This window comes from Fusarium oxysporum, chromosome VI (assembly GCF_013085055.1).
Source record: "Fusarium oxysporum Fo47 chromosome VI, complete sequence".
NCBI lineage: Eukaryota > Fungi > Ascomycota > Sordariomycetes > Hypocreales > Nectriaceae > Fusarium > Fusarium oxysporum.
In genome coordinates, this window is record NC_072845.1 from 455547 (window position 1) to 480711 (window position 25165).

Here is a 25165-nt window from a genome sequence, read left to right on the forward strand (position 1 = left end):
TCTCTTCGGGTCCATGTCCCCAGACTCTACCTAAACCTCTGATGGGGCCGCCTACTTCTGTGTAAGTATTTTGATGCTTACCCCGCATTTCGCTGGACATAGCCATGATCTTATTATTACATTTCCCCACAGTTGAACAAGCCTAAATCAACTACCAAGAAGAGTGGTTTGGCTCCGTGGTCATAGTCTATTTACAAGACTGCCAGCAGCTTATATAAAACCTCAGAGTTCCCATATGCCATCGAATCAAGCTGACCACGACTTTCCCAATAACCGCCCCCTACAAAGTCAACACATTTTCTTTAACCCACCTTTCCTACCAGAAGCATGCCAATTCTTGCAGCCCATTCCCTCTATCTCTTTGCCCTGTTCCTGGCACTGGCACAACCTGCCTTGTCAGTTGAACCAATTTGCAATGCAGCCCGTGCCTGCTCTGTCCCAAAGATAACGCTGATAAGTCCTTATGAATCTCCAGATTCCGGTTGGACAGTTCGTGGCTCAATGGCTTTTGCTGTAGCTGTTGAAGACACCACTACGATCAACAATGTTGAGTTCTTTGTCAATGACAAGTCCGTCTACACGGATCGCGATTATCCATGGGGTCTGCTCTGGAACACTCGGGACCTTAGTCCGGGGACTTATAGTCTCAAGGCTGTGGTTAAAAATTCGTGCGGTGAATCTGCATCGATCACTCAAGCTGTCAACGTCAAGGCACCTCTCAACAAAGCGGAAGCCAACGGTTCCGTGATAACGTCAGGGCTCTTACCCGAGATCAAACCAACGATTGAAGGCATCAATCTTCGAGATACGACGGTCACTGCTGGGCCAGACGGCACGTATTATCTCTCAGGCACGGGAGCCGACAACGACGCGTGGGTTCATAACGAGGGCATCAATCTTTGGAAATCAACCGATCTAAATACATGGTCTTACGTTGGCCTTGTCTGGAGTTTCGAGCGTGATGGCACCAAAGATGAGAAGACCTGGTGGTGGTACAAAGATGAACATCTTTTTCGCGCAGTCTGGGCACCAGAATTTCAGTATCTGAACGGCAATTTTTACATCATCTATTCGTTGCAGTCCAAAGGCTCAAAACTCTTGGTTTCAACTACGAAGAAGCCGGAAGGTCCCTACAAAGTTGCTGGGGGGGAAGACACGATATTGTTCAACAACATTGACGGATCTTTGTTTACATCCATCACCGACCCGCGCTCCGGTTATCTGTGCTACGAAAATGGAAACGTCGTCAAGATCAATGATGGATGGAACGCGACAGTTGGCGACGTGAAGAGGATGGATGTTGGAGATGAGGGATGCTTCGTATTCGAGTGGAAAGAGAAGTATTACATGTCGGTTGCCAAGTTCATGGCTGCAGGTGGGCGTTATAGCAGCTATGTCGGCATAGCATCGCATCCGTTGGGACCTTATAGTCAGTTCCATGAAGCTATACCTTGTGGCGGCCACAACACGTTCTTCAAGGATGAATGCGGAACTCTATGGGGCACGTTCTTCGGCAACGATAAGGCGGCTCCTTGGCGGGAGAAGCCAGCAATTGTGAAAATGGCGACCAGGTCGGACGGTACCTTGTATCCTGATGAGAATCAAGGTGTTGTGGGGTGTTGAGAGGAGATGGAGCGATACGGCGCAGTATGAAGTAGATAGGTGACTTCACTGATTTAGGAATTGCCATGTGCTTATATGCTGCTTAGAAGTGTTTGCCTCACAATCAATCATCTAAGCATGTAGGATAATTGGTCAGTGTCCCAATACCTTGTATCTGACTATGGCTTAAACACCTGAAATCTATATTCTTTGCAACGTCTGAAGTCAACCACTCCACCATTCGTCAGGGACCCAACCAAGAGAGAGTAAGATTACCTGGTTGTCTCGGGTGTGCAATACATTACTAGTATTAGTTGGGCAAGATCAAATACGCATTCAGTCGATGTTCTTTGATATCCTGGTCTGCAATCAACTGGGCTGTGAGAGAGCTACTATGTCACCAATTGGCCTTTTTATTGAAACTGACTCTGCCATTGCTTCTACTAACACGAGATATGTCGAGACCTCGTTCAGCCTTCTATTATACATATATCTGAGAAGTCTGCGGGGTCCAGAACCGGTTCTCCATCACCGAGAGCGTACAAACCAAACAACATCCCACCGTAAACACTCCCGACTGGTGGTGCCACGGTTAAGTAGCTAGCCGGAAAGTCAAAATCGCAATTCAGATCTCTCGATGAGAGTACAAGTTTATAGCTTGATAGCTGCGCCTCAATCCGTAAAGTGAATGGTTGAAGAGTACTGGATGATTCTCTGTGCAGGTCTGACGAGTTTGGTAACTTCATGGTCCTGGTCTCTGTTGATAACAACCCTTCAGGTCAACGAAGGATGGCTCTTTTTTCCGACTGACCATCGTACAGCTCAACGAGTGTGATTCCGATTGTAGCGTGAGAGAATTGACTCCACCAGAGCGTGATGCCAGCTTCGTAACCATGTTTCCTGGGATTGAACTGCATTTTGGCTTGAAAGGTCTCGTTGTAAGATGTCTGTTTTCTTAGTAACATGGAGGGGCCCCCTGGCGATGACAGGCTGTAACAATTCCCATAGAGGCGTGGCGCGCCTCGCCGCTCTGTAAGGGTATAGCAATCTTTCAGGAGCGTATCTAGAATCATGGTTAGCTTTGCGAAGAACTGTTCACGATAATAAATCTATCACGTACTTTCCAATACCAGCCCAGTTCCAGAACTCTCTCATGAAGAACTGCCTTCCACTTAACCTCACCTTTTCTTATTTGAGTAAGGTGCTGAACCACGGGCCTCCGGCCTTGGGCTAATAGTGATATATTGGAGCCATCGTTGAAGACCGGCCAATCCTTCCGAGTTGAGGTTCTAGGAACCTCCCAGTCTCGTCTTTGATAGGCCGAACCCCCAGAAGCACCGCCCACCAGTTGCCCTCCCCATCTTCGAAGATGTCGGCATGACCGGCCCTTTGAACGTCCTCGGTCGGTTCGTTATACCACATTGGCTTATCTTGAGACTCCCAAGGCCCATAAGGACCTTTTATGCTTCGAAAGACCCATTCTTGGTGCCCAGCCTCCGTTCCGCCCTCTGCGGTGATGAGGTAGTAGTACGCCCCTCGTTTGAACAGGTGGGATCTTTCAGCGATACCGTGTGGTGACTCACGAATCGGAGTCCCAGATGTCAGCCGTGTAAGCATAGAAGCCTCGAGGAAAGAAGCGATCCTTGACAACAATAACTAAGCATCGATTCATCATAAGTACTTGCATCCATGGTCGGACGATACTGATGGAACACACGGCTGCTGAGGTAGAATCTTCCCTGGCCGTTTCTGCCGTCTATTGGACGGTACCTCAAAGTACTGGCCCAGCTACCCGTGCCTGGCTCTATGGTGCGCATCTCGACTTGGCTGCGCTGAGTCAAGGCATGGCCAATGAGCGACCAGTTGACCAGGTCCTTGGAGAAATAGATGACGCAACCGAGGAAGAATTCAAACATTGACGTGCAAAGAAGAAAGGTAGCAGAACCTGCATCGTGTACGACCGCAACAGACGCATCGGGATTGAAACCTGGGATAACAGGATTGCGGAAGGTTGTGGCGGCCATCTCCTTACCGGGTTCGTTTTTCAATGCATGCGAAAAACAGTACCAAGAAACGCTAGCGAAAGCTTTTGATTGCTGGGTTGGACTACCTGGTTTACGTTACACAATACATACCCACCTTTGATTGCCTGGTCTAGGCTGTATGACCACGCCATTAGCTCTTAGATAATCCCTACTCGTTATTCCCCCACTCCGCTCCCCCTCAGCCCTACGCTTTTAGTCTAATTCGATAGCAAAGGCCTTTTTTAAAAAAAAAAAATTTATTTGGTTTCATCACGTTAAGGGCATAAAGCGTGTCAAGAAATGCCATTAATGTGTCACTAAACCACCTCTACTTTGGTAGCCACTACAGAATACCAGGTGTTATCCCGATAACGAGCTCACGCCGTGTTGCCACCTTCAAAGGGAGCCTAGCTCTAAAAGACGGTGTCAAGAACATACATAACGCACTTGGCGACCAAATACGCCAAGCCGGCTACCGATTTGCCCCCGCCAAGGTTGTTGATCTCTTCTGGATGCACGTTGGTCTAACAGAAAATGTTCCCCCTTACAAACGACGGGATATGGAGACCAGCCGCAAGATCTTTTCCACCTCAAGTCATGCCCTTAGTCCAGCTTCGCCCCCGCCCCCAAACTTCGACCCCAGGATAAAGATATCAGCGTCATTGTTCTTGATTAGTGAGACGAGGGTCTAGCCAGTCTGCCAACCCGCAACTAAAATTAAGCTTCTATTAGCCTAAAATGATATTGGGGGAAAGGCATGTTCCCCGCGATATGCTTCCCCGCAACACATACAATGGGATGCAATAAGTCTAAATACATCTACAGATATCTCGGCCCGTCCTAACCCGATCAGAACCGCGTTTTTAATGCCGCTCTTTCTTCGTCCTCCACATATATATCACAAGGCCTAATAACGCCTTATAATACCTTGAGGCAAGAACTTTATACCTTTGTTATAGATATGAATATATAAATTAAAGAGGCAGGGCTATTCTTATGGTTAAATCTATAAGTGTTTCCCCTACATCTCTCTTAGGATAGTTTAAACAATGTATTGCTATTAGGCATAATATAAAGCTAAGAATATAACCCTATTATAATTAGTTATATCTTAAAAGCTTATAAAAAGATAATTTAGTTAGATATATTATATTATTATAACTAATCTATATATAATACTAAAAGACTAATTTAATTTTATTAATAATATTCTTAAGAAGTATTTCTTAAAATATATTTTATATAAGATAAATAAAAATAAATAGATATAAAAGAAATTTATAGCTTTAATATTACTATAAGCTTATAAAAGGCTTAATTAAGCTATATAATATTATAAGATTAATTAAAAAAAGGGTTAAATAAAGTAATAAATATATAATATACTATAATTAAAGTAAAAGGCCTATTTAAACCTTTCTTTTACCTTATAAGTCCCTATATATATAAGATATTCAAAAAGCCAGGAGACTAAGAGCTATATAATAAATATTTTAGATTACCTTTAGTTATAGGCCTTAAATACTATTAGTATATCTTATTAATAATATTAATACTATTAGTATTTATAAGCTATATAACTTTATTTTACTATAATTCCTTTAATTTAATAATATCTTTATTTATAATAATACCTTATATATAGCCTAGACTATTAAGTCCTTATTAGAAGAGCTAGGGGTTAATTTAATTACTTAGCTGCCTTATTTACCTAACCTAAATCCTATAGAGAATCTATAGGTGTTAATAAAAGTATAGATATATTAGTGATATATGCAATTAACTTATACAGAGGATATAATTGATATATATTATGCCTTAGTCTTAGCTATATTAAGGCTTAGGATAATATTAAAGATAGGGTCTTAAAGAACCTTTGTGTAACTATGCCGAACTATGTTCTAGCTATAATTACTACAGAGGTTAGTATCTAAAGTACTAAAGCTGTTCTAATTAACCTTGTTTATAACATCACAGCAGCAGCATAACAGCTGCCCGTTTCGGCTAGCCTCGATCGTCGGTACCTCTTGGTGTCTTCAAACTTATTGCACCTCGCTGTATGAGTCGAGGTGGATTGCATGAATAGCCGGCAGTATGACCCGAGAGATCCTGGTAAAATGATCGGCCGGCTAAACTTGGCCCTGGCGTTAGTACCCTGACCCTGATTCTGGTTCAATTCCAAGCACCCCAGCTGGTGTGGGGTCCATTCATCGGATGCGATTTGAGGCCGAGCTCGGTCACATTTGACCCGTCCAGGCTCATGATCTTACACTAAGGGATGTTCGTGAAAGATGGAGACGAGAATAAAGCAGCCTTGCGTCCTCACATACAGTCCAATTTCATTCCCCGTGGCATCAAGACATTGGAACCATAGTTCACGAAATTTGTCTTGCTCCAGAGATTATCAAACATGTCGACCAAGGCCGCCGGCACAGCCCGACACGACCGCAATGTTGGCGACGTTGCGGCCGCCTCCGAAGTGTCACGCCTGCTCGCTGAAGACAAGACTCCCTGGCACCAAAAGAGAAATCTCAGGAGACTCTATGGCCTATTGGTACCCGCAGGTCTAGGTGTTGAAATCACTACAGGCAAGTATCTCTCCTTATATCACCGGATTGGAATAGGAGTTAACACCTGCGACTGAAAGGTTTCGATGGGAGTGTTCTGAATGGTCTCCAGGCCATTGACAAGTGGCAGTCGCACTTTGGCTATCCTGAGAAAGCGACTCTAGGCCTTATATCGGCATCGATGGCCATCGGCTCAGTTGCAGCAGTGCCTATCATACCCTACTTGAATGATCGTTGGGGTCGAAAGATGAGCGTAATCCTCGGCTCCATCATTGTCACCATTGGGGTTATTATTCAAACTGCGTCTCTCAATATCGGGATGCTTATCGCATCACGGGTTATCATGGGATTCGGTTTGACGATTTGCCTATCGGGAGCGGCTCAGCTTCTGACCGAATTGTGTTATCCCAAGGAACGTGCAGTCATTATAGGCTGCTTCCAAGTCTCGTGGTATGTTGGCTCAATCCTAGCGGCAGGCCTAACACTCGGCACTTATAACTGGACGACGGACTGGAGCTGGCGCCTCCCGACAATTTTCCAAATTGTGCCGTCACTACTGCAATTGGGCTTCGTATGGTAAGAGAAAATAGAGAACCCCATCATGAACCTGAATGGTTATGCTGACCCTTTCCCTTTCCGAATCTAGGTTCGTACCAGAATCCCCTCGCTGGCTCATCTCCCGAGACCGCCACGAAGAAGCTCTAGCTATCTTGGTCGAATTCCATGGCGAGGGCGACCCCGATTCAGCGTTTGTTGCCGCCGAATTCCGTCAAATCAGCGAAACACTGCGACTTGAGAAGGAGGCGTCTACACGTCCCTGGCGCGAGCTTTTCACGACTCGAACCAATCTTCGTCGTGTGGCAGTTGCCCTTTGCGTTGGACTTTTCTCCCAATGGGCTGGAAACGGACTTGTTAGCTACTACCTGGCTAAGGTTCTAGCAACCGTTGGAATCACCAGTCGCCTGCGTCAGCAACAGATCAACCTCTCACTTAGCTGCTGGAACCTCCTTACCGGAGCTGCAGCTGCCAATTTCGGCACAGGCTTGTTCCCCCGCCGCACGCAACTCCTTATTGGCTTTGGCTCGATGTGTGCTGTATTTGCTTGCTGGACAGGAGCATCTGCCGTCTTTGCTGGAGATGAAACCAATAACTCTGCTGCAATTGCAGTCGTGGCATTGATCTTTATCTACTATGCCTTTTACAACCTGATGATGCCTCTACAATATCTCTATATTTCTGAGGTGTTCCCATTCATCCATCGGGCTAAGGGTATTGCAATTATGCAGTTGGCGAACAAGGGTGGTACTGGCTTTAACCAATTTGTGAACCCAATTGGTCTTGATAACCTCAAGTGGCGATACTATCTAGTGTATGTCATTCTGCTGGGAGTCGAGACTTTCACGATCTGGCTGATCTATCCCGAAACGAAAGGTGTTTCACTCGAGGAAGTTGCTGTGGTTATGGAAGGAGAGGGGGCAAACGTGGAGATGGTGGAAAATGACAAAATGGAGGTGTTGCGTGAGGAAAGGGAGAGGGTCTGAGAAGGATCTTGTCATTTGAGCGGTAGGGCAGGCTTTTGCTGCCACTTCCGTCTCTATATGACTTTCAAGGTCATGTGCCTGGTTTCCTACATTCTTAATTTCCCACATTCATTTTCCATTCTTGCCCAGAGATTCACCAGATCTAGTTTAACAGTTATCATATGGACTGGAGGATTCATTCGTTGGTTTTCGAGAGCATAGCCTGCTGGTTTCTAAATAACACTCGTTATGGTAATTAGCTGCGCAAAAATTATATTTCTATAATTTAATTATTATAGACCTTTGCCGAGGCAGGAGAGTAGTGAGATCGGTCGCCATGTTCGCGGCTTCGTAAAATCCCTTTATCCCGGTTTCGTAATTATGATCACTTCCGTCTCCCTAAATGGTTCTGGATGGCATCTTATAGTGAGGCATGCCTGGAAAGGTGGCGGACGTGCGTCCCGATGACATGCCATATGGCCTCGAGGAGCTTGACCATGATGTTGTCTGGCCCTGAGGAGGTGTTTCCTGTGTGGAGGGTCGCGTATTGAGCCTTGGTGAGGGATATTTCTGGTGGGAATTCCCTTCCGTGGATGGCCATGGAAAACCACTGAAGCGTCCGGGCACTTGGCGGAGCCTATCATAGAGATGTCCATGGACGGGCCCGTCCCAAATCATTATGCGCGCTCTTAATGAATAGATGGTTTGCCCAAGGATCTTCATTGGGAACTGGCTTTGTTGTTAGGTAGTTTTGTCAGGACGTTGCTCATTTGAGGTTGCAGCAAACCCTCGGGTACACCGCCTTCGTAAACACGAGACTCGACGGCTGGTGCAGGCCAGGAGGTGAATGTATTCGGCGCTGAACAATCTTCATCCATACATGTAAATTCTCTCCGGGCGCTTTAAGACCGCGATATCCAACACGCAGAGCACGACACTAGAGGGGGGCCAGATCTGTGCTCCTGCTCGGCCACTAATCTGGCACTCTCACCAACAAGACCAATCGCCTAGGCAGCCAGGCACAGGCACTTGTTAAGTTACCAAAATCGCTTAGTAGTAAAAGCAGCAAGTGTATAGATGCTCCTCCGTCATGAAGATCGTCCATACAATTGATGAGCATTAGAAGTGATACCTCGTTGTCGCCATCTCCCCAGGCTCTATATGACACTCGCGCCTCTTGTTTCGTACTCCAAAGTCCCCATCCCTGGAACATCGCAAGTACCGGTTTATTCAATTCATCCGCTCTATGCTAGTAGCCGTTGAGGGCAACTGTCGGTTTGTTTCTGGACCGACGCGAGGGTTTCTTCCCGCGATTTACCTGCCCCCAACATGTGGACCGCCAGATCCCGTGGGTTGGGGGGGAATGTTCCTGACCGTCATACATCACTAAAGATAGAGCTTACGAATGGCTCGTTTATTGGGGATCTCAGCTATTCGACCTGCTCGGCTACCACAATGTCTCCCATTCCGTCAGAATTGACTATCACGTTAAGCAACTATAGCTTGCATCGCCGGGGGTTTGTCCCAAGAAACTAATATAGGGGATTTAATACGTTAACAGGAACTGGTGAATTGTTGAGGCCGTCAATCACCTTGCGCATCAAGAAGCCTAGTATCTGGGACCCAATCCCACGGCATGGTCAAAACGGACAGGAAAATTCTTACTTTTCCGCATCTAACTATAAACGCATGATCTTATTTAAAGTCTTGAAGGGCTTAACTTTATTCCAACTGTATCAAATACGCCCACCACATGTTGACGCTTGGGAGTCTGTGATTCCAGTACTACCCGTTTTCGCTCCTAGGCCGGCTTTTCTATGTCACTGCTTGCCCCCATTCATATTCGTCGTCCAAACAGGTCTTTTTACTCAGTTTAATCCAATGAGTGGCAATAATACTTGGCGAATCTAAAGTATGGAGTCCTAGGATGGGCGACAATCTGCCAGGCTGATAAAGCTGAGTCAACCAGCATATAATCCACTTCAGCCTTAGATGTCGATAATTCTATACAAATCGAGATTTAAATTGGCCCTTTAGAAGTCCCTGTTGACCTATTTCCATGCAAGAGTTCATAATAATGAGCTAGTTCCCCGGGGCATCAAAACAGGAGGGAAGATAGCCAGGCCAAGGTATAACAGTGACCCTATCTACTTGCTCAATTGTCTAACCAAGGGCCACGGATGATTGATTTAATTGTCACCCACTGGGCTAATATCTCTAAGGTTAAACCTTTCAGTAGTTATTCTATCCTATGCTACCTACCTATACGCGCTAAATAGATGCATATAGATGGCTTATAGATATATAATGTCAGTACCTCAAGTTCAGAGAGTCAAGACCACCTACTAAAGCACATAAGCGTCTTGAGTTATCCCGAAAGAGAGGACCGGCTGATACTAAGGAGCGTTGCTAAGGCCTAGTCCTGAGAAACCCTTAGTAGGATATTGGATGTAAAAACTACTCTTGCATAGCTATTTATATTCTTTAGGGAGTTAAAATCTAGAAATTAGGTGGACTTATTAACGTAAATATCAGGGTAAGTAAGACACTCCTAATAAGCTAAGTTTTAGTATTTCTCCTGCCATTAATGCCAGCGGTTCCTTGCCTACTTACTTCTACTTTTAATTTAGATAGGTTTATAAAGGCCTAATATTCTATACTAATTAAAGGGCTTGCTTCCTTTAATTTAATTATTTATTTATTATAATATAATTATGATTTCCTTAACTATTATAATTAAGATATTAATTCTCTAACGAAGTTTAATTATATATTTAAATTAAATTAATGGCACTTGCGAACTGTAGAACCTATTATACGGTATATAACTCTATAAAATATAATTAATCAGTCAGGACGTTGCAAGTAGATAGCTTCAAAGACACTAACTTCTAAACAAGCACTCACGGCATTACTCGGGCTTATCCAAGGACCTATTCTTGTCCCCTGGTATATGGGAACTATAGATGAGCTTCCTCCCCTCCTCGTCAACGGCCTCTTCAATATCAAATTGCTGCAGTTTGTCGGTGATGCAGCTGGACACAGATTCATTGATGATTTCAACCCTGTGTATGCCATATCTCAGATCCAGAGCTCGCTCGATTGGACTTCTCGTCTGGGGCTCTGAAGCCCCAAGACTGGAGTACAGTGAATGTTGAGAATATGGCAAGTCTGGACAATTTGTATCGAAGGACCCGTCGCTATTCGGATGGCGAGCCATGGCAGCATTGGATGTATCTATCGGCGCAAATGGAGCCTTGGAAAAACAGCCCGACGGTCCGATGCTTCATGATCCTTGAGACCAAACATTCGTTAAGCTTCTGAAATAAAGAGACAAGCATGAGGCGCTGGGACGGCCAAACTTTCATTACATGTCTTGCCACAAGACTTTCTTATGCGCATCACGGCGCGTAAATGCGCCGGCACTATTGCACTTCTCCATCAACGCGACAGCAACCACGGAGCACCCGGAATTTCCGTACCATGAACCGGTATCCGTGCGGGTATTCGAGCTACCCTTACAAGAAACGATCATTCCCGGCGCGTTACCAGCTACTTTGGACAAATGCGGCCTCTGACAGCAAGCAATTTGACCTTCTGGACGACCAAAGACACATACTCTCATTTCGTCCAAGTGTGCAGCCAATCGGTCCCAATCATGAAGCAACTTGTGAAAGAAAATCCCTAGTCTTACGGCCTACTGGCCAAAGCGGAAGATAAACGGACAACCCTATGGATCATGCAAGATACAACACTGATAACCGGCGCTTATCTTATTTCTTTTGTATTTTTGGCATTTCCAACGTACTTGTTCAAGCACGTGAGAGCAATGTTTGTGGATACAAAGGAGCCCGAGACCTCTGGAACAGAACTGAAAAGCAAGAATCCTTTGGCTCAAGCTCTGGAAGAGTTTCTTGGTACGTTGAGTGATGAAGACAAGGGGAAGATTTGGGAAAATATCACGAGGTGGAAGAGTGTTAAGAAAGATTGAAGCAGAGCTTTCGATGGATGACTGGAACACCCCTGAGGAGATTATCCAAGAGTTCAATGGTGCTTTGGGGCTAGATGAAAATAGGCAGCTCAAGGGTCGGTGATGGAGGAGGTAACTACAATTCCCAGACCTTTGCTTTAAGAGCACATGAAGCACTATCAGAAGAGTAAAGGAGTAAACTAATTGCTAGGTTAACTGCCGAGTGTTCCTTTTTGGATGTTGGGATGAGAAGACCCACATAAAGCGGAGGCTATACTGATCTAGGAAGTTACCGGGAGAAATCTCGATTTAACTTCTTAATTAAGTTGCTGATGTGAGAAAGGGTAAGAAGTTTGGAACTAGACCAACCAATAAGTTTTAAAAAAGCATATAACTCGCAATTGCAGTTCCTAAAATTGTTCTCCAAATATTAGATTACTTTGTTTTTGTCTGTCAATTTTCTATCGGCTGTAAACATGTGCTCTTCATCAACCTATCCCACAGAGGCAGGAAATGCAATCTCGACATTGCATGCCAACGACCCCGGAACAACTGCAGACACAATCATCAACGCCCTAGAGAGAGACGGTGCCTTGATAGTCAAAGGCATAGCTTCTAAGTCTCTATGTGAGCAGATCCGAAGCGACCTGAAACCACTCTTTGACTCAGATGTCAAAGATGATTCCGGCTTCTTTCCTCCCACCACCAAGCGAGCAACTGGTTTCTTTGCTACCTCAGACGCATGTGTCGAACTAGCTATCAACCCTCTGTTCCAATCCGTTGCTGAAAAGGTCCTGGGTAGCAAGTACACATACTGGGAAGGCCAAGAGCAGTTGACGGTTTTCGGAAAGCCGTACATTGCTAGTGCTGTTGGATTTCGCGTTGAGCCTGGTGGAAAGCAGCAGGCTCTTCATAGAGATGATTCGGATTATCATCCTAGGAATTGCGACATGCCCGTGATGCTCGGTTGCGTGACGGTAAGCCCATCCTCTTTCTTTGCACAGTTCCGATTATCTAACGTCACCAGGCTTTGACCAAGACGACAAAAGAGAATGGCGCGACCATTGTCATCCCAAAGAGTCATCTCTGGGGCCCTGATAGGTGCCCACTAGACGAAGAGGCAATACCCGGAGAGCTTGAAATTGGCGATGCTATGCTGTTCCTGGGCAACGTTTATCATGCAGGCGGAGCCAACATCACCAAGTAAGCGTATTGTGCTTTTTCTAGTATTGTGCAAGCTAACATGGAAAGGGATGATGCCCGAGAAACTGTCGGTATCTTCATGTGCAAGGGAACCTTGAGGCAGGAAGAAAACCAGTACCTGAGCATTCCCCCAGAGGTTGCAAAAACCCGGAACTTCCCCCCGAAGATGCTCAGATTGTTAGGGTATGGCATTTGTCCACCGGCTTTGGGCTTCTACAAGTATCGAGATCCGATGAAAGTCATCTTTGGAATTGAGGACGAAGAGACTGTTAAGAAGTAAATAGTTTGTTTCTCAAACTGCTAGGATTCTTCTACCGAGACCTTCCCATTGCTTCGCCAGTATGCGCCAGTCTGATTCTCCGCTGGACCAGAATGTCTCGAGAAAAGTGAGAACATCTCCGTGGTGTTTGAACCCTGTGACATCAGATAAGCTCTGGTATAGATCTCTCAAAATGAGTTGCCTGTCGCCATCTCCATAGCATTCTGTCCCGGCGATGAAGATTGGCCATGCGAGGTTATGAATCCACTCGTGTAGATTCTCCATACCAGTCAGTAGTCGAAACAAGTCGAACAGGCCGACTGTCTCTTCCGGGCCATATTGATGACCAAGGCATCGTGCAGTATACAGCAGAGCAGCATTGTGGTAGGCGTCAAGTAGACGTATAAAGTCCCCACGATCAGCACTCGAGCACACCCCGCTGCTGCCAACTTCCATTAATGTCTCCCCTCGTGCTTGAACAAACTCGCTCCTCCAATCCCGAGTTGAGTCCTGAGCTGAATCGCCTCGAGATATGAGCGTCGCATCATGAAGAATCAGTAGATACGCGGAGAATGACTTATCATCCCCGTACTCAACTGGCCTAATTGCATCTTGTACATCTGACGCGTCGAGGATAGTAGTACATGCGAAGATATCATACATGGAAAGCTGGTTCTGTAAAAAGCCGAAAAGGCTACTCTTGGGAAAGTCCAGGGTGGATAGAGTGTTGACTAGAGCACGAGCTGCCTTTCGATGGAAATCAGCAGCATCTGCACCGCCAGTATGTGCTAGCTCGTAGGATGATAGGACCATCATCGACGAAAGCATCCATTCTGCTGTATCGGCAGTCACTGTAAGCTGGGGATGTGCGGTCATGTCGTCAACACCGCGCATGATCATTGACAAGACATGGTCCCTATCTTTCTCATAAACGGTTGATGGCGTGAAGTCTCTTGCTGCATGCTGGGCCGAGACTGCGCATATAGCGAGACGGACTGCTTCATTCGTCTGAGCCAAAGGTAGAACCTTTTTGCGGTAATAATTCTTTTCCGAGTCGATCCAGACCATTAACCCGGCGATATTCTTGTCATAATAGTCTAACAGTTGTTGAGTGTTGCTGTCAAAACTTCGCGTAGAGGTGGATGCCGGAGCCTCGGGGATAGGAAATTGGACACCCCGAAGATGACCACGAATAGCCACGCCCTGAACCCATCGAAGTCTTGGACCATACCCAGGGCAGGTAAATCCCCTGCCAATACATTTCTGACAGCTCGGTTGACCAAGATCGCAGATGATCCTTCGTGTCGAGCAAATCGAGCAACCTAGGATGGGGTGAGTGAGTGAATGGCTATACTTTCAGTGGTCTTAATCTTGCCTTTACCCTTTGGCCGTGGCATTATGCATTTCTCTTACTTGATGCTGACAGCGAGGGGCGGAGTATTGGCTGAAATCCAAGTACCCCGCAGTTACATCACGTGCTTTACTTTCGTAAATCAACTACCTAACTTGCTGTAAGTTAAGTTTTAGTTAGCGTTGAAAAGTATTAGTGTGAGGACTTTGAGGAGAATTGTTACCGCATATGTAGGACAATGAGTTTGGATCTAGGTGTGAATATCCATTTGGGCCCCTTGTTTAGACGTATAATATATTTAGTTTAGCTATTTATGCTGGGAGTAAGTCCCAGACCCCATATACACCTTTCCTTGGTCTCTCATTGCATTTACTTTTTAACGGCATAAATTTTAAAGGACCCTTTGATCTCATTACTAGCTGCATACGCCCATGATATGACAGCGATTCACTTACCACACCATTCATCCAAGTCTTCACCATCCAGGTCTGAAGCCATGCTAACCGAACCCGAACAACAACCCTCCGGTAGAGTAGTAATAGAACTAAACAGTATTAGGAGCCTGGCTAGATAAAACCCTTACGTTAGATAAAAGGACTTAGAATACCTTAAGGATATTAATAGTTCTGGTGCTATTATTATCTATGATTATTAGTAATTGCTTAACTATGCCAAGTAATAGACTTACTAGCACTAGAAGACCTTCTAGTATTAGGGATTTAAGAGTTAATAAAGCCCTAGTAAGTACTAATAATAATAGTAGTAGCGCTCTTTCTAATAATAGTAACAATAATACTAGGCTATTGGAAAGTAAAGTAGGTAAACTTCTTAACCTTAGTATTCTTTATTATACTAATAGTAATAATAAACTAGACTCATTTAAACAGCTACTTAATAGACTATTATCTATAGGTAGACTTATAATACCTATTCTAGAACTTAGTAAACTTAGTTAATATGCTCTTTATGTTAGTCTGGCTGAGCTTAGGAATTTCAGTATTAATAGCTATTATCTAAGCAACTGTGCTGGCGAGGAATTAAAGGCTAAAACCAGGCTTATTAAGTTCGGTGATATCGATAAATATTATGCCGCCTTGTGAAAGTTGGATAGAAGTCAAATAAGTTATTATTTTAAGAGAGTGGACTTATAGCTCTCAATTCGAACTTTTCCTTTTCGGTAACAATGTAAACATCGCCAGGTCCAAGCCTAATCTTAAAGAGAGGTTTAGCCTTATAAGGGTCAATAGCAGCGGCATTTAATAGTCTAATAAGGGCTGCGAGAGTAAGAATACTATGCATAATAATAGAACCTGAAGACAGAGATTTAGACTTAAGTAAGATAGATGCTAAAGATACTTAAGGTAGAGCTTGGCTAGTGACTAAAATATCTCAATTATGGCGATTATTAATTATATAGAAAAAAGCTTGCATCTCTCTGAGTGGCTATGTTAGGAAGGAACTGTATCCTAGAGCATATTGCGTATTATGATCTGACTCTGGACTTGATCATGGCAGGAGATATATTACACCAGTGAAACCAAGGTCACACGAACTTCATAAGTTCCTAGTAACGCGGTTCTCAGATTAAGCATAAATTCCAGGGACCTTCTATAAACTGACCATATGCCGCGTAATAGCTACTGAGATATTAAAACGAGGTTGCACCAGACGGCCCGCTTGTGTATTAGTACAACTCGTTGCCGTAGGTCGCTAATGTTAGGAGGTAGGTTGTGAATTCTTGGCATCTAAGTAGGGTTGGAACGTGGTTATAAGGACTATACAGACGGTAAGCATGAAATTTGATTAGATGATAGAGTATATATTTTATTTAAATAAAACGAAAGTGGAAGTTCGAGGTTTATTAGTCTTATCTTTGTGTACACTTTAGCTAATTAAGCACCATAAAGACAAGTTTGTCCACTTATTCATCACCGTTTCCGTCCGGAGTATTTTTGTGTCACTGGATGGCGTGATATCCATATAGAAGGAAGTTGGAAGGGTTCAGAGACTCATACGAGTCACTATTTGAGCTTCTTTTACGCGTCGCATGCCAGGGCATAAGTCAAGTATGCGATGAAAAGTTTCAGAATGACTGGTACTTCACTGGGTAAGGCTATATCATAGAAATAATAACCTATCAATTTCAACAACTACATAAAAGTACACTTATCTACAAGCAAGCTGTACTGCTGCTACCGTTCGCTTCATCATTCTCACTATGGAGTTCGTCCCAGGAACATATTGGCGAAGCCCTTTGATAGGTTTTGCAAGTGACTAGACACCACCCCATCCTCATTGGGAACGATATCAGAAACAGAAGACTGTACGAATTTGGCTGGCGTGACTGGTGGAAAGGCGCCGGGCATCAAGATTTCCCCATATATCTCGTCAGCTGGTGTGTCGATGCTTGACGATTCAATTGAAGGCGAGTCATCGAGGACCTTGTAATCAGCCGCCCCCTCAGGTGTGAGAATCAGTTGAGGTACGATTTCAGGGGGTGATTCGAGGGAGTTACTCCCGCTTTCTCGTCTCTTGGCCCCCCTGGCTGCCGCGGTTGCCATGGCTATCTGGAGAGGTGAAGCGACTTGCTGTACTCTGGACCTCGCGCCAGGAGTCGGGCTTGATGGAGTACATGGCCGTGAAACGCTTTGTGCTCGAAACCTTGGGCTTCCACGCGGATCAGTGTGCGGAGGTGATAGTGCAACATCAGGACTCAAGCAACTCATGGTTTGTGTAGGTTGTTCGCTGGCTGCGCGTGTCCTTCTGCGCGAAAGGTTAAAGGACGAATCTTGCAGGTTCTTCAGGCGTAGCCTCTCAAGCTTCTCGTCCATAATTTGGTGCGCAGCTTGAACGAATGTATCGCAGAGTTCCATTAGCCTTATATTGGCATCTTGATCCAGATCATCATCTTCGGGGTGTGGCTGTCCATCCAGAGCGCGCTGAACAAATCGAAGTGCACTTCTCGAGAGCTCCATTCTCTGTTGGCTAGAGGGAGAGTGAACAAACCTCCATTGATCAATATATGTGGTGATCAATGGCTTGAAAACTCGCGTTGCCCAGGTGTGGATGTTTTCGAGTATGAGTCTGAACTTGACAATATCCTCAGGTTCAGTCATATCTCCATCCCAAATGCATTGCATCATCTACCAAGAATTATAAATCTAACTCAGCCTCGGATTCCTAAATATGTACTTACATAAGCTGAATCGTGTCTGCGGAACTGCTGTTCGTCGTATTCATCGTCGAAATATGGGAAAAAGTCTTTGATATAATACGTTATCCAGACCTTGACTTCAGGCCCAACTGTGGTCACAGCTGGAATCGGAGGGACATGTGCCTGTCTAGCCAACTCAGGAGTATACTTTGCAGCGATCTGGTTCAACCTGACGGCGCATCCGCTACCATTGACCGCTTGGCAATAAGCAACCTCCTTCAATTTCTCGCCAGTCTCAGGCATCTTCTTGTGCTCAATAACGAGCCATGGAAAGCACTTCAGGTGTTTTTCTAGGGGCTTCCTTTTGTCGAAAGCATGGAAGGGAGATGGTCGTAAGCCGTGGGCATAAAGGCTTTTCAGATCGGGCCATGAGAACGACTCCACAAGGGCTGGCATTGATGCTTTGTGCCACTTCAGGGCCTCGCGGTCAGCTATTCTAGGAACATGAGATTCTTCCGTCAGATGGTATATCGGAAAATAAAAAGCACGATCGGGTTGGGGGCGTTTCTTGTTGTAAAATAAATCAGGAAGTGAATCACCAAGTCTGCCTTTTCCATCAAATGTAACCCATAGATCCTCGGATTCACTGGTAAGTTCTCGTTGGTCGCAAGCTTTTATACTCATTTATGAAACTACTTACGATATTACAGTGTCATAGTAATAGTTGGCCCGTGAAACTCTAAAAGGTCGCATATTATTAAAAGTTCTTGGGATAAAAAATTCTTAACTGACCTGCGTGAGTCTTCTTGCGAGACGGAGACGTCATCTAGAAGAGGGCGAAAGAAATTCTCTCGAAAGAAGTCTTTCCAAGCCGGCTCGGAACTTTTGGTCTCGTATAAGTACATAGCCGAATCTTCGATTTTAACCTATGTCGCTAGTCAGATGGACCATCTACGAAAAACAGATGAGCCCTTTGGTAAAATACAGTCTCTCCACTTACAATTAGTTTCCTATCATAGTCTTTTTCACATGTAAAGTCAAGCATTGCCTGCCGGAGAGCCTCGACATGCCGTGGGAATGGTTTCATTGGGGGACGGCTGTCGTCATTGTAGTAAAACCCTCTTTGCTCTAGATCATAGCGATCCCATTTTTGTTCTTTGGACGGGCTAGACATTATGGAGAGTCTGAAAAACTGAAAGATGGAAAGGGAAGTGTTGGCCGACGGCGTAGGTTCTGTAGAGTATATCTTTGTTGTGGCTCAGATGCGGTATTTGTATATGAGCCTTTTGTCGAAAGCTAGACTTTCCGCAGCATCCTATTAGTGGGCCGGAGGCTTTCTCCTCCACATATATATGATCACAAGGTAACATCTGTTGGTTGTGATATCTACATCCCTGCTCACTGCTCAGCCTACCTCGCCAAGATGCAGAACGACTCAGATATCAATTCCGCAGGCGTGGCTCTTCCAGTCATTCGAGTTCCACGCATTACATTCTCAATTCAAATTCCATTCATCGCTATCCCTTTGTTGCTGTGCATATTATCTCGAGATACTACGTCGTTGACGCTCTAATTATCTTTGCGGCCCTGCGGACTGTCTGCCCAGTTGACAGGGACCCTAGAAGCTAAGGCACAGCTAAAACAAGGATAGTCCTGTGAACGAATCACAGACCACTGGTTCTCTAAGGCTAGACCTTAATAGTCAGGTCCGGGCTCCCCGCCACCCGTCCCGAGTCTAGCGTCTTTAGCAGCCCTCACAGCCTCAAGTCTCAAGAATCTGCATGGGAAATTAGGGCTAATGATACCGGGTAACTTCTTCCTGAACTGTGAGAGGTCCAAGTGCAAGCCACATGCAGAAGAAAGGAGACATGATATGATGTCTCTTACGGATACGATGCAACTGTAAGCGAGTCTCTGCAAGGCAACACAGTCACGTAATTCTGGTTAGCCTTATCTAATCTGGGATTAATCAAATTTGGAATAAATACATACTGTGAGAGCAACCAGGCTGAACGTCAAACAAAAAACCAAGCAAATCCCTAGATACTATTTATAGGCAACTTATTATAAATTGTCTAATAAGAAAAGTTATGTTACTTAGTTTTTAATACTTGATCATCTAATACTGGGTCGAGCTGCTAATTAGTTTAAAACTAACCTTAAACCCTACTATATAAAGGACTATTAAAATCCCGGCTGGTTATCTACTTTTTATCCACGCTGCTACGATCCTAGTGGTTACGTCATAAGTACTCTCGGAATGGCGATGCTGTTCGGGTTGAAGGTGCGATTGGAGGGATGCCCAGAATGATCAATGTCATAGTAGTCACTTTCTCCATTTCGATTGGAAGACCCTGATTGAATTTGGGGCTTACAGACTCTGTGATAGGATTGCCCTTGCGGGCTTATTCTTCGTTCTTTTTCTGTTCTGTTTATTCTTTCCCTTGGCTCTCCTTTCAGTCTCGACTTTTCCTCGAGATCGTCTTTCAACAATCCCTGTTTGGCAGCCTCATCATAACTTTCTAGCTCACTCTGATATCTCCTATACAAAGGGAATGTATCTCTCGAGGCAGGTGAAGCGTCAACTTCACTATCTCCCCGAGACACCGGTATGGGTGCAGGGTTGGCGTGTACTGCGACGCTGCTTCAACATAGCGGCAAATCCAGGGCTGTTGATAAGAGTTTGAGAAAGAAAATGGACATGCTTTTGGAAGAGATCGAAGGTGATAGTTGATGCGACAATCAGTCTGTCGCGAACGGAGTGAGGATGAAGAAGAAGAGATTATGGCAGTGTTTTTTGTGGTAGCCAGTACTCAGGTCACATGTGGGATCTGCGAGCTTATTCGTTTGAGCTTACGACGCTATAAAATCTATTCCTAGAGACCAATCCCCAGCTAGTCCTTCCTAAAACAATTGCCCCAAATCACGCCATGTTGTGTAGTCCCAACCTATCTGCTGACACCTCTCGCTAGGCGTCGAAAGCTTTTAGTCGTCGTTTTTTAAGCTTGATGTAATTATCGCTTACCTCCGACCTCGAAGAGACCTTTCTAATAGTATATAAGGATTATATTACTAGGCTATTATTATTTAAAACTGTAGATAAGTTAAGATCTTATCCTCACCCGTCATGGACCTAGGGCAAGCTAGTATTGAAGACAAAATATATCTCGCACGCTTCATCGATATCGAAGCTTTCCTCAGAGTTCCTTTGTCCTAGTTATTAATTGCAAGAATAGTCGGTGATACTCGTAATCAAGGTCGTGGGAAACTTATTGCAGGGTTTATCTAATATTCTCAATACCAGAGCAACGCCTCAGCTCTTTCGAGACCAATGCTATCCCGAAGAACATAACTCAAGTCTTTGACTCTAAATGTTTCTGCATCTTGGCTCTGATGAGTGGTGAATAGTTCTGGAGCGAATGGTTTTCTCAACTGCAATTTGCTTGTCTATATCCCCTCTTATGAGATGTTCTGTAATCTGCAGCCTTAGTACATCGTTCTTGAGAAGCATTCGCCCTGAGGCCTCTTGACCAATTAGGAGCACGTGAAGTTTGGTGTGATTCTTGACCAGGTCCAGAATAGTTGATAGACACCCATCTGTATTACTGTCCCAGTCCTCGCTAGACCCATCAATGCCGTCGATGGTGAAGTATACTTTCTGGCTGATACCAGATAAAGCAACGCGGCTGCCTCGACAAGGCCCCTCTTATTGATGCCGTCACTTCAATTCAACAACTTGGACACTTTCTCAAGGTTGACATCTGTAGTACGCCGTGTAATTTGCCACGCCAGGCTCCTTAAGAGATCTTCTAGTTTTCGTTGGTTTTCATTGCTGGACCATAACGAAAAGTGGAGAGCAATCTGGCCTTGTTCTCCAAGTTCCAGGACGATAGACTTGATGAGAACAGATTTCCAGCAGACTTTTGTACCATAGACACAAATAGTCCATCTGAGCTAGGAATCTACATTGGCTGAAAAGCCTTCAACCCAGTTATAGAAGGCCGAATGTGACCAAACCCATTCGTAGATACCGGGTGTCTTGCTAGGAATGAAGTTGATGCTACAGGGATGCAAATCAGCTCGCCAATGAACAGTGAAAAATTCATTTAATACATCTAGAGAATATTTAGCTTCGTCCATGAGTTACTACTTGACTACCTACTTCGCAGCACACGTTGTGAACATCCGTTATGGTTAATATGAGCTCTGTTTGGATCTGACTTAGATGAGTCAACCACTCATTGAGTGTTTTCTCGAGGTCAGTCAAGATAAGACAAAACTTTTTCAGGGATCTATGAGGTTCTTTTTTGAGGTTTAACGGCTGGAGCACATGCTTGAGGGAGTCTAGGTCTTTCGTCCACTGTTCAATGGTCGACTTGTGTTGTTCGAATTGCATCCCATAAGCGCTGCTCACGCCCTTGTTCCAGAACGCGTTCAAGATTTTGAAGGCTTTGGATCAGACTCCAAGCTATGTTCGGTCCGACATCTCTTTTTGATACTCCGTGGACTGCCCCGGTTACTGCCTGGATCAGCCAAGCGGCTAAACAAATAGTTTGGGATGCTGCTTAACCTTTAGGTTAGCTAACCATGTGTTGGCTTGAAATATATCTTGTTTATATCTTGGTTATAGAAACAATGAACAGTAGCTAGAGCATATCTACCCTAGCCTTTTTAACATACCTTGATCACCCTTTGCCAAGCACTTGGAATGGGCATTATTAGTTACGTTTTGGGTATTGAGATTATCCTTGCCCTCGACTTGCGTTGCGAGCGAGGAAAGGTCTTTTTTTTTTAGAATGGTTTTTCGTCGCCCAATATGCTTAAGGGTCACTGATTGAAGATATTACTATGGCTTTTAGGCCTCTGCTTCGTCGGAGAGTGATAACAGCGGGAAAGCTAGTATTTATGTTAGTAATTGATGGTTGACGGACTCGACAGAACTTTATTCATATGTCCAGATATGGTCTACCCAATTGAAGATATTGCTTGCTTATTTCCTTCTGTAGCTGAAGGCAGACGATTTCATCGGCGGTAATTCCGTAGTGGATTGAACCGTAATGCCTGATTGGCGCTGTACCAACCGCTATCGCAAACTCGGGTTAGGTCTCGGGCTCTAGACTCATTCCTACAAGGTACATCCTAAACGGCCCGCTATAACGATCAATAGTTGTCAATAGTGACAGCTCGCTAACCCAAATATTGATCATGGGCCCTGAAAACAGTAAATCTCGATCGTGTTGCTGTCAATAGTTTCGCAAAGCTGAGTCGAGTAAAGACTTGGCGGAACAAGGGGTCCATACATAATAAACCAGCATCGCACGATGTCTTGCGGAGGTAAGCTCTCATTCACTCGTTTTTTTGACCAATTTTGTGGTCGCTTTTACTGAGCTTATTTCGATATGCAGTCTATGCTTGCGCTCGTGGGCTTGGCCCTGGCTAATCTTGCCACTGCCGGTCCTTGTAAGCCCAGTGGGCCAACATTGGTTTCCAGTCTTGCAGTTACATCCTCCATCCCGACCGACATTTCCGAAACCTCCGAAGTCCCCAGCTTGACAGTTCCCCAATCGACGACTACAACTCAAGAGGTCGATATCATCATCACCAACGCCATTGAAGGAGGTAGCTTCGCCGCCCGCAATGCCAACAACCCACCCAGTGGACTTACAAACTTCGGTGCATCCGGAAACGCTGAATTTCACGAGGGAGGTTGCTACAAGGTTGATGGTAGTCCCGATGATGGTTGCGCTGCATTGACTGCCTCTGGGAACCCGGCTGGAAAGCGAGACACTGGATCGTTTGCTAGTATCTGGCAGACTCTCAACTCGCTGAGCACTGTCTCTCAGAGGAAGTACACCGTTCAATTCTACTACCTCGTCGCTTCGGCTGGTAGCCAGGATTGTACCGTCACTGCAGCTCTGGGCAACAAGCAGTTCTACTCGCAGTCTCTTTCCTCTGTCGGAACTAGCGTGTCTTGGACTCATGTTCTTGAGCAAGTTGACGCTGAATCTGCTTCTGCCACTTTTGCCATCTCCATGACTTGTTCTGGTAACGGCATCTCTGTTATCTTGGTCGACTCAATTTTCATCTCCAATCAAGTCACCCCAGCCAACATTGGCAACTTTGTCCTCGACTTCGGCGTGCCCACTACAAACCCTGTTACAACATCCGAGTCCCTGCCAACATCTACCGAGCGAACCATCGAGCCCGGGACGACCTCTGCCAGTTCCTCATCGGAGGTCTTTACTGAGAGAACCATGCCCGAGACCACTACCACCTCTCCCCCCAACACCGACACTACACGTCCCCCTCAACCCACCGAAACCGCCTGCAAACCAACGTGCGAACTCCGTGCCGGCTTCGACAATACTCCCGAATGGAACTGCAGAGTCTACGGCCTCTACAGTGGCTTGACATATCAGCTCCCCAACCAAGACGACGACGAGACACGGCCTTGGTATGACGGCGCCGAAGACTGTGCCGAGATCTGCAAGACGCTGCCTGGTTGCAAATCAGCGGGTTACATGTTTGCTCCCAGGAAGTGTTTCTTCTCAAACAATGTTGTTACTCATTCCGAGGTTCGAAATATGATGGATGATGGTGTTGATGTTGATTGGTATGGCATGGATTGCTTCGCATGCTCTGCCTGTGAGCATGGAGCTGCGAAGACAACTGTTGCTGAGGTTTCTTCTACGCCTGTCAACACTGATACTACTATCGCCCCCGAGCCAACCTTTACTACCAGAACATCTGACAGCCCAGCGACTACAACATCCCCAGCTGATGTCTGCCTCTACAACCGCGGTCAAGAGTGCGAGTTCAACCGCTTCAAAGACCACAGCGACACTCTCTGCATCTGGGCCGCCATCTTCACCGGCACAACATGGAAAGAATCCCGCGAAGATTATCCCTACCAAGATGGTCCTTACCAATGCGCTGCTATCTGCCAGACTCTGAAGAACTGTGAATCCTCGGGCTACTACTCCACTGAGAACCGCTGCCTCTTTACATCCAAGAAGCTCCAGCGTTCCGACATGATTTCTCATGAAGATAGACCATTTGATCACTCCGTCTGGAGTCATAACTCCTGCTGGACATGTCCAACCTGCTCTGAGACCGCCGCTCTCCCTGCCACGAGATACTGCTCGTACGACCAGGGCGATAGCTGCCGCGCTGTGTCAGGCAAGCCCGGCGCTTTGTGCAATTACCAAGGCTTCTGGGGGGCGTATAACCAATGGGATCTTGCGAGGTTTCCTGACCAGAGCTCACCTGAAAAGTGCGCGGCTATTTGTATGGCGTTGGATTACTGTGTTGCGTCTGGGTATAAGGATGATAGGTGTATGTTTTCGTTCAGGGAGCTCAAGGTGGCAGACTTTACGGACTGGCCTGATCACTCGAGGGATGGAACCTGGAGTGATAACTCTTGCTTTGAGTGTCCTGGCTGTACCGCCTAACGGTCGCAGGAGTAGCAAGTATTCTTCACCGTATAATAATTATTCAATTCCTTCTCCACGCCAT

The 25165-nt window shown here is 45.4% G+C and overlaps 8 protein-coding genes across 8 annotated transcripts; 5 read left to right on the forward strand and 3 right to left on the reverse strand.

Annotated features, from left to right (window-relative positions):
* Positions 1 to 327: 327 nt before the first annotated feature.
* Positions 328 to 1623, forward strand: FOBCDRAFT_202558 (glycosyl hydrolase; the record flags this gene model as incomplete). Its single annotated transcript, XM_054704919.1, has 1 exon — positions 328 to 1623. One exon carries the CDS (start codon positions 328 to 330, stop codon positions 1621 to 1623), a length of 1296 nt encoding a protein of 431 aa, XP_054560894.1.
* Positions 1624 to 2832: 1209 nt separating this feature from the next.
* Positions 2833 to 3626, reverse strand: FOBCDRAFT_275037 (beta-xylosidase; the record flags this gene model as incomplete). Its single annotated transcript, XM_054704921.1, has 2 exons — positions 2833 to 3244; positions 3307 to 3626. The coding sequence occupies 2 exons, from the start codon at positions 3624 to 3626 to the stop codon at positions 2833 to 2835; spliced, it is 732 nt and encodes a 243-aa protein (XP_054560896.1).
* Positions 3627 to 6036: 2410 nt separating this feature from the next.
* On the forward strand, positions 6037 to 7734 carry FOBCDRAFT_240647 (general substrate transporter; the record flags this gene model as incomplete). The annotated part of the gene is made up of 3 exons (XM_059610321.1): positions 6037 to 6214; positions 6274 to 6769; positions 6840 to 7734. 3 exons carry the CDS (start codon positions 6037 to 6039, stop codon positions 7732 to 7734), a joined length of 1569 nt encoding a protein of 522 aa, XP_059465067.1.
* Positions 7735 to 10500: 2766 nt separating this feature from the next.
* Positions 10501 to 11807, forward strand: FOBCDRAFT_240648 (uncharacterized protein; the record flags this gene model as incomplete). Its single annotated transcript, XM_059610322.1, has 7 exons — positions 10501 to 10516; positions 10614 to 10826; positions 10862 to 10989; positions 11052 to 11257; positions 11299 to 11347; positions 11402 to 11630; positions 11680 to 11807. The coding sequence occupies 7 exons, from the start codon at positions 10501 to 10503 to the stop codon at positions 11805 to 11807; spliced, it is 969 nt and encodes a 322-aa protein (XP_059467320.1).
* Positions 11808 to 12159: 352 nt separating this feature from the next.
* On the forward strand, positions 12160 to 13166 carry FOBCDRAFT_138304 (uncharacterized protein; the record flags this gene model as incomplete). Its single annotated transcript, XM_031187419.2, has 3 exons — positions 12160 to 12660; positions 12711 to 12886; positions 12935 to 13166. 3 exons carry the CDS (start codon positions 12160 to 12162, stop codon positions 13164 to 13166), a joined length of 909 nt encoding a protein of 302 aa, XP_031038554.2.
* Positions 13167 to 13178: 12 nt separating this feature from the next.
* FOBCDRAFT_320199 (fungal-specific transcription factor domain-containing protein) lies at positions 13179 to 14994 on the reverse strand (the record flags this gene model as incomplete). The annotated part of the gene is made up of 2 exons (XM_054704923.1): positions 13179 to 14467; positions 14952 to 14994. The coding sequence occupies 2 exons, from the start codon at positions 14992 to 14994 to the stop codon at positions 13179 to 13181; spliced, it is 1332 nt and encodes a 443-aa protein (XP_054560898.1).
* A 1718-nt stretch (positions 14995 to 16712) lies between these two features.
* On the reverse strand, positions 16713 to 18824 carry FOBCDRAFT_261539 (uncharacterized protein; the record flags this gene model as incomplete). Its single annotated transcript, XM_031187407.2, has 5 exons — positions 16713 to 17639; positions 17693 to 18296; positions 18351 to 18389; positions 18443 to 18576; positions 18651 to 18824. The coding sequence occupies 5 exons, from the start codon at positions 18822 to 18824 to the stop codon at positions 16713 to 16715; spliced, it is 1878 nt and encodes a 625-aa protein (XP_031038542.2).
* A 4225-nt stretch (positions 18825 to 23049) lies between these two features.
* Positions 23050 to 25101, forward strand: FOBCDRAFT_294161 (uncharacterized protein; the record flags this gene model as incomplete). Its single annotated transcript, XM_031187406.2, has 1 exon — positions 23050 to 25101. The coding sequence occupies one exon, from the start codon at positions 23050 to 23052 to the stop codon at positions 25099 to 25101; it is 2052 nt and encodes a 683-aa protein (XP_031038541.2).
* Positions 25102 to 25165: the final 64 nt, after the last annotated feature.